Genomic DNA, 12,552 nt, shown 5'->3' with positions numbered 1-12,552 from the left:
CTCCCAGGAAACATGTTCCCTACCATTGGTGATGTCCACCTCGCGCCCTTCACGGATGAACAGCTCTACATGGAGCAGTTCACTAAGGCCAACTTCTGGTGAGTGCCCTGCGTGTCCTGCCTTCTCAGGGATGGCCCTGCCTCTTTTTTTCCTTATTCTCAGTAGGACCTGAAAGACTTGGGCTGGACGAGGGCCAGCTGGGAGAGAAGACAGGCTACCCACCTGCCTCTCTGCTGCTGGTGACCTTACTGTGGGGGTTGGGGCTTTCTGCAGGTACCAGCCATCTTTCCATGGAGTGGACCTGTCAGCCCTCCGAGGTGCCGCTGTGGATGAGTATTTCCGGCAGCCTGTAGTGGTGAGTGGGGCACCCAAGGTGCTATCACGGCTAGCACTGGGCATGGCACTTCTCTGGGGGGCTGGAGGGGGCGGGTCCTGTCAGGCCTTGTGCAAGCTGCAGCCCTAGGGACACCACTTTCTCTCTGAGCTCTCCCTTCTGCCCCTGAACAGAGTTCTCTCACAGTTGTGTTGGGAATCAAGTGGCAATGCATATAGAGCACTTAGCACACAGTAAGCATGCAGTACACGTGAACTGTTATTAGATGAATTGATCCTTGGTGAACTGATTTTATTTGACTGATTTTAATTATTGAACTGATTATATAGACCCAGGGTACACAAATCAAGAAAGTATAAAAGTGAAAACCCTCCCTGCTCCTGTCCCCAGACACAGTTCTCCTTCCAATAGGCAAACAATATATCATGTATATCTTTTGAGAAGTTTTATATCTAAATGTACATATACAAATGTGTATATATACCTTTTTTCTCAAATTATATATAGCATATTCAACATACCATTCTGTCTTTCTCTGTGGTCAGAGAACATGCACTGTATGATTTTAGTCCTTTGAAATTGAGAGTTGCTTTATGCCCATTATGAAGTTTCTTTTGGCTTATGTTCTATGTGTACTTGTTGAATACAGAGGTATGTTACTTTCAGGTCCCATTTGTTAATCATGTTGGTGAAATCACTATCTCTATTATTACTGATTGTAGATATAATTATCCATTTAGTTCTGATACTTTCTGCTTTATATTTTCGGATACTACATTATTTTGTGCGTACAGGTTTAGGATTATTATATCTTCCCGTTGGAGCAGTCCTTTTATTATAAAAAGTGTCTCTACCGCAGGTGGTATTTCTTGCCATATGCCTTTTCATTTCTGATGGCAGTGTAGCTACTTTGGTTTTATATTGGTTAATCTTTGTACAATATATGTTTCTCCATCCTACTTTCAACCTTTTTTTTTCCTTATCACTTGAGTTTTGTCTCATGTAAGTAGCATGTATTTGGGTTTTTGTTTTTTAACAAGGTTAATGTTTTCTGTCTTAAGTGAATAGCCCATTTGCATCAAATGTAATTGCTGCTTTTTATGGATATGTCTTTCATTTTATTTTATTTTATTATTTTTTTAATATATTTTATTGATTTTTTACAGAGAGGAAGGGAGAGAGATAGAGAGCTAGAAACATCGATGAGAGAGAAACATCGATCAGCTGCCTCCTGCACATCCCTCACTGGGGATGTGCCTGCAACCCAGGTACATGCCCTTGACCGGAATCGAACCTGGGACCCTTGAGTCCGCAGGCCGACGCTCTATCCACTGAGCCAAACCGGTTTCGGCTGTCTTTCATTTTACTATTTTTCTTTTTCTCCTGTTATTTCTTTTTAACTCTTTGCTTGCCTTCTTTTAATACATTATAATTGTTTTTCCTTCTTGATGTCTTTCACTAGTTTTGAGAGACTCTTGAGCAGTATCTCTTTAAATACTTCCTCTGCACCATTTTCTTTCTCCTGGGGTTCTGGTTGCATGTACATTACACCTTTCACCATGTCTCAAGTGGTTCTTATATTCTTTTCTGTATTTCCATATTTTATTCCTCAGTTGCTTCATTTTTATATTTTCTACTGATTTATTTTCCAGTTCCAATTCTTTGTTATGTCTAATCTGATTTTTTAATTCTTTTTATTTTTTATCTTTTTTATTATTGATTTCAGAGAGGAAGAGGGAGAAGAGAGAATTTGATTTCTCTGTGAAATTCTCCATATTTTCACCTTCCTTCTTGAACATATTAATTATAAGTCTTTGATCACTTTTAGTATTTGGATAAGTGGTGTGTTTTTGTTGTTTATTCTCTTTGTGTTTGGTTCTCATCCTTTGGTCCTGTCTCTTGGTTCCTGGTTATCAAATGCCAAAATGCAAAATTGTAGAGAGTCTGGATGAGTTTTTTCTTTCAAGGATTTGTTTTTTCAGACAAGATCACTTGGTCCTGTCATGCATTTGAGTGAGATACTTCATGGCTACTTTTCAGTCTCTGTTGGTATATTTCCTGGGCATTAATTCTCAAACATTTTAATCTTAGGTTCCCTTTACATTCTTAAAAATGGAGAACTCCAAAGAACTTTTGTTAATGTGTGTTATATCTATTGATATACTGTCTGTGTCTATTGATATTAAAAACTAAGCCTGGCCAGTGTGGTTCAGTGGTTGAGTGTCTACCTATGAACTTGGATAGCGGTTGCCAACCAGTGGTGGTCTGTGAGGTCCGAAAGTTTGGCGACTGCTGAACTAGGAGGTCTGGTTTGATTCCTGATCAGGGCACATGCTCAGGTTGTGGTCTTGATCTCTAGTGGGAGGCATGCAGGAGGTGGCCAATCAGTGATTCTCATCAATGTTTCTATCTTTCTGTCCCTCTCCTTTCCTCTCTGAAATCAATAAATAAACATTAAAACACACACACACACACACACACAGAAAAACAAAACCTAAGCCCAAGAAATTTAAAAATATTTATTAACTCGCCAAAACCGGTTTGGCTCAGTGGATGGAGCGTCGGCCTGCAGACTCTAGGGTCCCGGGTTCGATTCCGGTCAAGGGCATGTACCTGGGTTGCAGGCACATCCCCAGTGGGAGATGTGCAGGAGGCAGCTGATCGATGTTTCTCTCTCATAGATGTTTCTAACTCTCTATCCCTCTCCCTTCCTCTCTGTAAAAAATCAATAAAATATGTTTTAAAAAAATTTATTAACTCATTTAAAAAAAACAACAGCAATGAAACCATTGTCTATTAACATAAATAGCATTTTTAAGAACAAAAACTGTTGTCCAAAACTTTTCAGTGAGGATACTGGCATTTTAAATTTGGATTCCTCTGTTGTGATATCACGGTGAGTTAAATGAATTTGGGCAGAAAACATCTGAGTCTTATTGTGAAAATAGTTTTGACTTTGGGTGCTTTGGAAGGAACCACACTTTGAGAACTGCTGCTGCTTTAGGGTGTAGCCTGCAGTGGTTTAAGTGGGCCCTGGTTCTAACCTCCCAGCACTAATACGTTGCTGAACCTTTCCTTAGCTTTTTAGTGCCTTCTGCTTGGTCTCTTGTCCTCTAACCCCCACCCTACACACAGCTCAGGAACTGGCAAATGCCACGAAGTGAAATCACATGCAGCACATGCACCTTGTATTTCCACATTTCCTTTAGCACAGTGATTCTCAACCTCAGCTGCACATTAGAATCACCTGGGAATCTTTTTAAAATCCTGATTTCTGGGCCTCATCCTCCGGAAATTCTGTTTCTTCGTTACTAATGTTGTGGCCTCACCCCATAACAAAGAAACAGAATTTCTGGAGGATGAGGCCCAGAAATCAGGATTTTAAAAAGATTCCCTGGTGATTCTAATGTGCAGCCAAGGTTGAGAACCACTGCTTTAGCATCTTGGCTCCTTGTGTCCCAACTGCCTTGGTAACCCTGAGCCCCCCTTTCGCTTTCCCGACCCAGGGAAGCCGCTGAGAGGTCCCATATCGAGGGGGAAAGGCACAGGAAAAAACACCTCCCTTCTTTCTAGGATCTTGGCCCTCAAAGCCTTGGCTGCTGCTATTGCTTTCCGGTGCTTTCAAGCAAGTGGGTTTTTTCCTTTGTATTTTATTCGGCTCATATAATTCTTGGCAAGAATGTAAGTCTGATAGAAAATCTGCATTGTAGCTGTGATTGGACATCAGCACACAGTTCTCTGACTTGCTTATCTCAGAGATCTTTCCCCGTATGTTCATAAAGAGCCTCTTTGTTGTTTTTCACATACAGCCTTTTATGGATGGGCCACCAGTTTAATTAGATGTTTTCCAGTGTGTCACTACTATAGACAGTCTGTAATTAGATGTGTGAATTTGTACATGTGCACGTCTATCTGTAGGTTGAGTGGAATCTTTAATGCATATGAACACTTGTTATTTTGAGAGCTGTCATCTAATTGTCCTCCATGGTGTGGTAAAAGTTCATCCTCCTCCAGCATGTCTGACAAGGGCTAACTGGTTTGACCTGAATGGCCTGGAGGCCATGGCCAGACTCAGGGAGAAGAGCAGGGCTCTCCCTTGCCTTGCTGGCCCCTGAGCTCGAAGCCAGGTCACCCTTGTGGTCTTTCCCAGGACACATTTGACATCCGGATCCTGATGGCCAAGTCTGTCAAGTACACGGTGAACTTCTTAGAAGCCAAAGAAGGGGATTTGCACAGGTACCAGCCCTCATGCCCCTCGTCCTGGGCCACTGCTGGCTCTTGCAGGCATTCTACTGCCCCAGGGCAGGCAAGTGGGCCAAGGTCTGGGACTCTGCACCTGGCCACCCCTCTTCTTTCCTACCAGCCTCCGTTCAGCTTCCACAGTAATCACTGCCCTTTGCTTTCCAGGATAGAAATCCCATTCAAATTTCACATGCTGCATTCCGGGCTGGTTCACGGTCTGGCTTTCTGGTTTGACGTCGCATTCATTGGCTCCATGTGAGTTCAACGGAGCAGAGCATGCTGTCCCCAGCCCCTGGGACCTCTCTGCAGTTGTGAACCCCAGGCCTGGCTGGTTTGGATGCTGACTGAGGGCTGGGAGGGCAGGACAACCCTCCAGGTTCCCCTGTCCCTCCCAAAAGACAGTGAGAGCTTGCCCTGGGCCAGAGACTGTTGTGAAAAGGGAGAGTGTCCACCTGTTTTGAGTGACTGTCCTTCACAGGACCTGGTCAGTCTTTGGCATGTATGTCAGGGTGAAAGAGCACCCCATGACTGTGGTCTCCTTGTGTGTGTGGGGGGGGGGGGGGGGGAGCACGTGACTGGGACTACCTGGGTGGTCAGCCTGTCTCAGCTCCAGGGCTCCCGAAGACCTATCAGAGGGCAGACACCTGGGGAGAGCTCCTGGTGCATAGGGTGGTGGCTCCAGCCCAGTCAAGTTCATGCCTGTCCCTTCTTGGCAGAATGACTGTGTGGTTGTCCACGGCCCCGACGGAGCCCCTGACCCACTGGTACCAGGTCCGGTGCCTGTTCCAGTCACCACTGTTTGCCAAGGCTGGGGACACGCTCTCAGGGACATGTCTGCTTATTGCCAACAAAAGGTGCAAGCTGCCACCCTGGGCTGGGGGAGGAAGGGGTTCATCCATCCAGCCAGCTCACGGCCCTCAACCTCTGCCCTTTCTATAGACAGAGCTATGACATCAGTATTGTGGCCCAGGTAGACCAGACGGGCTCCAAATCCAGTAACCTCCTGGATCTGAAAAACCCCTTCTTCAGGTAAGATGGGCCCTCGGCCTCCATCAGGGGGAGGGGGCTTCTCCTGGCCTGCAGCCCCTTGGCCCTGCCCATGCGTCCATCTCTGCTGCAGATACACAGGCACGACACCCTCACCCCCACCTGGCTCCCACTACACATCCCCCTCAGAGAACATGTGGAACACAGGCAGCACCTACAACCTCAGCAGTGGGATGACCGTGACTGGTGAGCAAGTCCCTGTTTGGGGTATGTGTGGAGGAGCCACTTCCTGGTCACACCTACTAGCACTCCCTGGGTAAAGCTGGCAGTTCTGGCCCCTGGAACCCCGAACAGGACACGGTCCCCACCCCTGACATCCCCCTCTCTGGACACAGGGATGCCAACTGCCTACGACCTGAGCAGTGTTATCTCTGGCGGCTCCAGTGTGGGCCACAACAATCTGATTCCTTTAGGTGAGTGTCCCTGGGTCTGGGGAATGGGGGGAGGGTTTGCTGCCCAGGATGGCCCATGTGCTTGGGCCTTCTGTATCACCTGTTCCTCTTCCTGGGGCTCCTGGCTGAGGTCCTCATTCCTTTCTGCCTCGCTCTGCCACTGCTGCACTCCCCCTCCCTGCACCCTGGTGACAGTGTGAGTGGGAGTGCCTACCTCAGGCAGAACATGGGCCTGAGCTGGCTGGGGGCGGTGACGCCGTCTCCCTTCCTTCCTCCTCTGCTGCGCAGCCAACACGGGGATTGTCAATCACACCCACTCCCGGATGGGCTCCATAATGAGCACAGGGATTGTCCAAGGTAATGGAGGGGGAGGGTCACCTGGGTGTGAGCATGCTGACTGCTGGGCCACCCACTGGCCCTCTCGCCTGCTCTCTCTCTCCCTGTGACTCTGCTGTGGGGCTGGGCAGGCGAGGGGCAGGGCTGTCCCTCAGTGCCCGTGTCCTGCTCCACAGGGTCCTCCGGCACCCAAGGCGGCAGTGGCGGAGGCTCCAGCGCCCACTATGCAGTCAACAGCCAGTTCACCATGGGCGGCCCTGCCATCTCCATGGCCTCACCCATGTCCATCCCAACCAACACCATGCACTACGGGAGCTAGGCCCCTCCAGTGGGGAATGGACTGACAGCACCAGGAAACCAAATGAAGACCCTGCCCACCCATCCCTCTGCCCGGGCGGCTTTCACCCTGTACTGGAGAAGCCCAAACACCAGTCACAGTCCTCTTTGCTATGGGAACTTGGACACTTTTTTACACAACATTGCTGCCGCCGCTCCCACCCCACCATCCACCACATCTTGGCTCTGAGCGCGTGTCGCTGCCATATTTTACACAAGATCATGTTGTGGGAGCCCTGTTCCCCCCTCCTGCCCTCTCCATCCTGACCTGGACTTAACATCTAATGGAACAGGCGTGTCCAGGCCTGACAGCTGCAGGCCCTGCTGGCAGGTGGCAGGGAGCAACTAGCCCCGCCCAGTTCCCTGGCGCCTGCCCTCCCTTGCCTATCTCCAGTGGGAAGGCAGTCCTAGCTAGATGGGGCCTCCCCTTCAACTACCAGGCGTTGGTCACAATGGGCGTGACATGCTGCTTTTTTTAATTTTATTTTTTTACAAAAAGAACCAGTGTCAATCCACAGACCCTCTGAAAAAACCAGGCCGGCCGGGCCGAGCCAGCAGCCCCTGTCCCCAGCTCAGAGGCTCGGTGGTGAGGGGTGGCCCTGCCAGGTCTTCAGGACAAGGTGGGGCCAGGCTTGTGTAGCCCCACAGGCCCCTCTCACAAAAGGGTTCACCTCACACTTGAATGTACAACCCACCCCAGCTGTTGGGAAGGCCCTCCGTCCAGCCCCTGCCTCTTGCTGCTGTCCTGTCCCTGAGCCTGTCTGGGTCCCCCTGCCAAGAGCTAGAATAGGAGGCCTGTGGGCCTGGAGGGGAGGAGGGTCCCTGTCAGCCACTGGGGCAGACACAGAGAAACCTCAAGGACATGTCATGGAAGGCGTCCTTTCTCCTTGTAGCTGACATTAGGCCTGTGTATTTCCCTCCGTATTTGTAGATGCTCCAGTCCCTACTATGATGATGGCATTTTGGTCCCTTCTCAGTCTGGGAAGGGGCCTTGCAGGGATATTTCCCTCAAAAAAAAAAAAAAAAAAGAAAAAACAAAATAAACAAGGAAATGTGTTTCAGCACAGGCAATTTTCTTCTACTTCTGCTCCCCCCATTTCTAACACCCCCAAACTTGGATGTGGTGGAGCCAAGGGTGGGGCATAGCTGAGGCTGGAGTGACCCTTTGCTTTCCTGCTGGACCCTCAGGGGAAGGCCCAGCAGGTGGCCCGTGGGGCAACAGCTGCACTGGGAGCTCCTAGTTCAGCCACCCGTCTCCCACCTTTATATAAATTCTCTGAATCACCTTTGCATAGAAAATAAAAGTGTTTGCTTTGTAAGAAAAGTCTGGAAAGTAGCAGAGTGATCTTGAAATGTCAAGGGAACCTTCACTCATCATCTTGGGGGCAGGGCAGGCAGTGTCCCTCCTGTTAGACCTGAAAGAGAAACTCTGCCAGTGGCTCTTGCGGGGCAGAGGCTGGAAGCCCTTTAGCCACAGTTGGAAATAATTCCTTACCTGTAGCCTCAGGCCTTCGGTTATCATAGGCCTTGGCGGGGTGGGTGTCAGGACTACGTTTGGGTGCAGAGATGTGTCCTGGTGTGCAGGTGCCATGTGCTCCAGAGGCAGTGGCTGGAAAAAGTAAAACTGAACCCAGACCCCTGATGTTAGCATCAGGGCCAGCAAGCTGACCCCCAACCCTGAAGTCCAACTGACCACCCCAGACCCATACCTTACAACCCATGGCCAGGAGGGCGTGGAGTAGTACGACAGCAGATAGCAGCATGGAGGCCACCAATCTGGTGTCCTCGCGTACAATGGGCCAGAGGGTGAACACCAGGCCAGCAGCTGACAGGGCCAGAGCCAATGCCCCAAAGAGCCACTGTAGCCATGGGACAGGGATCAGCCACAGGACCTGGGGACAACATGGGCAGGTAGCTACCAGGTTTCTCCATGGCATACGCCATCCCCCACCCCCTGGGCCTTACTCACCACAGTGGGAATGAAGATGAAGAGGGAGTAGCCATAGAAGCACACAGTCTCCAGGAATGTGTAAGGCCCCATGCGCTCCCGGACACCCTTGCGCCACTGCAAGAAGGCCCACAGTGCGAGTGGCACCAGCCAGGCATAGCAGTAGATGGTGATGCCAGCCACCGTCACTGGGAGGCAAGGTAGGCAGTCACCTCTGGGGCCCCATGGCACCCCTAGCCCCACCAGGTGCTGGGCCTTGCCTGCTTTGCTTACCCTTGTGGAACTGGGGGCTGTAGTGGATGGAAGGGTCCCTCCTCTGGGCCAGCACCACTGTCAGGTTCCCAGTGACGGCCAGGACAAAGGCCAGTGTGGCGCAGATCCAGAAGGGGCCTGCGGGTAGAGTGGGTCGGGCCCAGTCACAGAGCTTCCAGGACAGGTGACTTGTCTTGTTTTGTCCCAGTCTTTCCAGGCTCTGGGCTGCCTCCACACCCACCATTCCCCTGACCTGACTTACACCACCCATATGACAACCTGGTGGTCGAATCCAGTGCTGGCTCAGTCCTCATCTTTCTTGGCCTTTCAACAGCCTTTGATGCAGCTGACCCCCTCCCTCTGGGAAGAGTCCACACCCTGGCTTCAAAGTCTCATGTCACTGGCAATTCCTTAACTTATTTCACTCCCTGACCTCTAATGGGAAGCTGGCTGGGCCCAGTCCTTGCCCCCCCTCTGTCTATGTTCACTCCTTGCATGATCTTGTCCAACCTCAGGGTTTTGTGCTACCTCTGGGCCAACAACTCCCAAATGTCTCAAGACCGGGCCTCTGCCCTTAACCTCGGGCTGCTATTCAATGTTTTCACGTGTGCACCTCCCTTTCCACCCCACCACACTCTCTTCCCTCAAACCCGCCCAACATTTCCTACTGATAAAGAGCAACTTCACGCTTGGCATAGTCCAGGCAAAAACCTTGGCACCCTCCTTGGCGCCTCTCTTCCCACCCTATATCTAGTGGGTCAACAAATTCTGTCAGTCCTGCCCTTCAAGACATGGGCCCGAATCCAACCACTCATCTCTCTCCCTGGGGCCAGCCCCCACACCCACACCCACACCAGCTCCTCCTCCTCCCTCCCCCAAGATCTGGACCACAGTAGTTGTCTCTTCCCTGGCCTCCTGGCTTCTACCCTCTCACCTGACAGTGGTCAGAGGGCACTAGAAACACTCAGCTCCCTTACTGAAACTTAGGAGGTTGTGCGGTCTGTCACCAGGTGGTGGCCTGGCAGGTTCTTCTGCTCCAATGACAATGCTGCCTGAAGTTCAGGTGTTTTTCCACTACAGGGCTTATGCCCCTTCTGGAATGCTTTTCCCTGAGTTCTCCCTAGCCCAACCCTGACACCAACAAGGCTCATCCCTCACCCTCCTCAGAGGGTCCTTCCTGACCAACCCATACAGAATAGCAACTGTCATCCTCTGAAATGACTGCTTCTCTGCAACCTCCGATGTCTGTCTCCTTGAACAGTGTAAGTCTCATACTCTCCGTGAGGGGCTCTGCTATAGGATCAGGCACACAGTTCACATTTGCTGAATGAATCAAATGAGCTAAAAGCATAATCTCACTCACCATACAGGTCTGGGCGATTCCGCAGATGGTGCCGCACAAAGCTGTGGCCAGGCCGGGGTAGCAGCGATCCTTTAATCCGGTCCAGAACCTGGGGGCAAGGTGGGACACAGGATGGAAGCCTGCTGGGGCTCCCCACCCACAGAGGAAAGGGGCCAAGCTCCTCCCCTGACCTTCTAGGCTCCCCTGCTGCCCTCCCTCCCTCCTCTCCACACAACTTGAAAGGAACCTGCACTTTCCTCTGGGATTTTGATGAGCTATTCCCATGGCCTGGAGCCGCTTCCCCTGACCAGCCCCTCTCAATAGACCATGTCCCACCATTCTGAAAGATTTAAGGGCCTCCACCTTCCTCTTTGCAAGGCTGCCGCTCTTGCTGCCTCCCCCAGCCCCCATAAGGATAGACATGCCCTGGGCATTCTCCCTCCCGCATCTCTCTCCAATAGGCCCTCTTACTCTGTAGCCCTGGTTTATTATCACCTCTCACCCTGGCATGGGGCCTCTGATCCAGCTTTCCATGTTGCATATCTGCTCTATACCCTCCACGACGCCCCAGCACCCTTAGGATAAAACCCAAAGTCCTGCACATCCCTCAGGTCCCTTTGTGGTCTGGCTTCTGCCTGTCTGCCTATCCCCCACCTCTCATGCTCCAACCAGGATTAAGTGACAGGTAGCTTCTGTGATAGGTCCTGCCTTCTCTCGTTTCTGGTCGTCGTATATGATGTTCCCTGTGCCTGGAACATACTTAGGCATCCTTCCACTCAGCCTGGCTAAGTTTTCCTTCTTCAAGTCTCAGCAAATCCCTTACCACCTCCAGGCGGCTTTCCCTAACCCACCATAGCAAGTGTGCTTCCTGTGTTCCCCAAAGCCCAGCGCAGCCCATCAGAACCCCGTGGCCACAGTTACTTCCACCGGCCCCGGGGAAGCCTTTTCCAGTGATGGCGAACCTTTTGAGCTCGGCGTGTCAGCATTTTGAAAAACCCTAACTGAACTCTGGTGCCGTGTCACATATAGAAACTTTTTGATATCTGCAACCATAGTAAAACAAAGATTTATATTTTTGATATTTATTTTATATATTTAAATGCCATTTAACAAAGAAAAATCAAACAAAAAAATGAGTTTGCGTGTCACCTCTGACACGCGTGTCATAGGTTCGCCATCACTGTCCTTTTCCCGTGTGTGTGTCTCCAGCCTGCCCAGAGCCCAGGGCACAGAAAGGGCTGGGCGCAAAGGAGCTGAACGCCCAGCATGACAGCCCCCTCCCACCAGCTTCCCAGACCTGACCTGCGAGGTGTCCACATCGAAGAAGCTCTGATAGTAGCTAAAGGTCCAGAATCCCGGCTGCGGCTGCTGCTCCTGTAGAAGCTGCACAGGGTGGGCTTTCAGTCCTGCCCGCCCCGCCCGGGCCGACCAGGGGCTGGAGGACGGGGACACCGGGACTCACCGCGGTCTTGTCGCTCTCCACCTCGTCCTCGGCTCCATAGCCACCACCTGAGCCCACGGCCACAGCTACCTGCCCCTCTGGGGTCCGCGGGTCACTTCTGCTGATAGTGGTCACATCTGGGGTCTCGGCCAGAAGATTGGTGGCTTCCTCGAACTCTGTCGGGAATAAGTGTGGGACACAGGCATGTTGGGGGGGGGGGGGGTCACGACAATTTGGTTTGGCCCAAGGGGACCATGACTCTAACCGTAGCCCCCTCGGGGCGCTCCCCAACGCGGGGCCAGGCTTCCTCGATTCGGGAGTGGGAAGGAGCTGAGTTCCCTCACGTCTGACAAGGATGGTAACTGGGGGCTGGGTAGGACTCCGGCTTGAGGTCGGAGTTCAGGACTGGAGCGGAGTTCGAGTTAGAGCTGAGTCAGGACCGACAGCTGACGGAGGCTCGGGTCCGATATGAATTAGGACTTGGATGCGAGGTTCTGGCCAGAGGGGGTTGGAGGTCGGGCTAGATCACAGGCGCACTCACCATGGAAGGCCAGTTCGTCGGCCGCGGCCATGGTTGCTCAGGGGCGTCTCCGCATCCCGCGCCGAACAGACAGAGGCCAATCAGGTCTGCACGCAATCCCACTCGGCGCCCTCCCGGGGTTTATCCCTCCGCACCCACCGGGCCTGGCGGTAAGCGGTCCCCGCTTGGGCGTGAACTCGCCGACCCTACACACAGGTGCACCCCGCCCTCCTCACAGGACGCCGTCGCAGTCGGCGTGGCCAGGGGTTTCTGCGCCTGCGCGGCCGGCCTACGGGCCAGTCAGTCCCACTCGTCCCGGAGAGCAACATCCGGCGCCGGTCCGTTTTCTATACTCTTCCGAT

At 51.7% G+C, this 12,552-nt stretch overlaps 2 protein-coding genes across 5 annotated transcripts in view; one reads left to right on the top strand and one right to left on the bottom strand.

Annotated features, from left to right (window-relative positions):
- Positions 1-7,734, top strand: part of CARM1 (coactivator associated arginine methyltransferase 1) — a 49,900-nt gene extending 42,166 nt beyond the window's left edge. The window contains exons 7-16 of one of the 3 annotated variants that reach the window (XM_059696787.1): positions 8-98; positions 274-355; positions 4,485-4,570; positions 4,742-4,831; positions 5,293-5,430; positions 5,516-5,605; positions 5,697-5,809; positions 5,959-6,036; positions 6,304-6,372; positions 6,528-7,734. In XM_059696787.1, coding sequence (XP_059552770.1) covers positions 8-98; positions 274-355; positions 4,485-4,570; positions 4,742-4,831; positions 5,293-5,430; positions 5,516-5,605; positions 5,697-5,809; positions 5,959-6,036; positions 6,304-6,372; positions 6,528-6,670 — 980 coding nt within the window. In that variant the 3' untranslated portion in view covers positions 6,671-7,734. The remainder of the gene's footprint in view (positions 1-7; positions 99-273; positions 356-4,484; positions 4,571-4,741; positions 4,832-5,292; positions 5,431-5,515; positions 5,606-5,696; positions 5,810-5,958; positions 6,037-6,303; positions 6,373-6,527) is intronic. The other 2 variants (XM_059696789.1, XM_059696788.1) reach the window with 2 other exon arrangements.
- A 5-nt stretch (positions 7,735-7,739) lies between these two features.
- Positions 7,740-12,500, bottom strand: YIPF2 (Yip1 domain family member 2). 2 transcript variants are annotated; one of them, XM_059696791.1, is made up of 10 exons: positions 12,428-12,500; positions 12,212-12,273; positions 11,692-11,846; positions 11,532-11,612; positions 10,251-10,338; positions 8,909-9,025; positions 8,657-8,823; positions 8,397-8,579; positions 8,183-8,311; positions 7,740-8,102 (listed from the first exon to the last, which is right to left on the bottom strand). In XM_059696791.1, exons 2-10 carry the CDS (start codon positions 12,240-12,242, stop codon positions 8,097-8,099), a joined length of 957 nt encoding a protein of 318 aa, XP_059552774.1. In that variant the 5' UTR covers positions 12,243-12,273; positions 12,428-12,500; the 3' UTR covers positions 7,740-8,096. The 2 variants fall into 2 exon arrangements, with proteins under 2 accessions (XP_059552774.1, XP_059552773.1); XM_059696790.1 differs by having other exon boundaries at positions 12,212-12,429.
- Positions 12,501-12,552: the final 52 nt, after the last annotated feature.

This window comes from Myotis daubentonii, chromosome 5 (genome assembly GCF_963259705.1).
Source record: "Myotis daubentonii chromosome 5, mMyoDau2.1, whole genome shotgun sequence".
Classification (NCBI taxonomy): Eukaryota; Metazoa; Chordata; class Mammalia; order Chiroptera; family Vespertilionidae; genus Myotis; species Myotis daubentonii.
This window is presented reverse-complemented; position numbering and strand designations above follow the sequence as displayed.

Excerpts from the sequence above, each read along its gene's own strand:
- YIPF2 (XM_059696791.1), bottom strand. The coding sequence starts at position 12,242 with ATGGCCGCGGCCGACGAACTGGCCTTCCATG. Across the intron at positions 8,824-8,908 it reads CAGCCCCCAGTTCCACAAGG|TGACGGTGGCTGGCATCACC; the intron begins GTAAGCAAAGCA and ends CTTGCCTCCCAG. Across the intron at positions 8,580-8,656 it reads TCATCTTCATTCCCACTGTG|GTCCTGTGGCTGATCCCTGT; the intron begins GTGAGTAAGGCC and ends TGTTGTCCCCAG.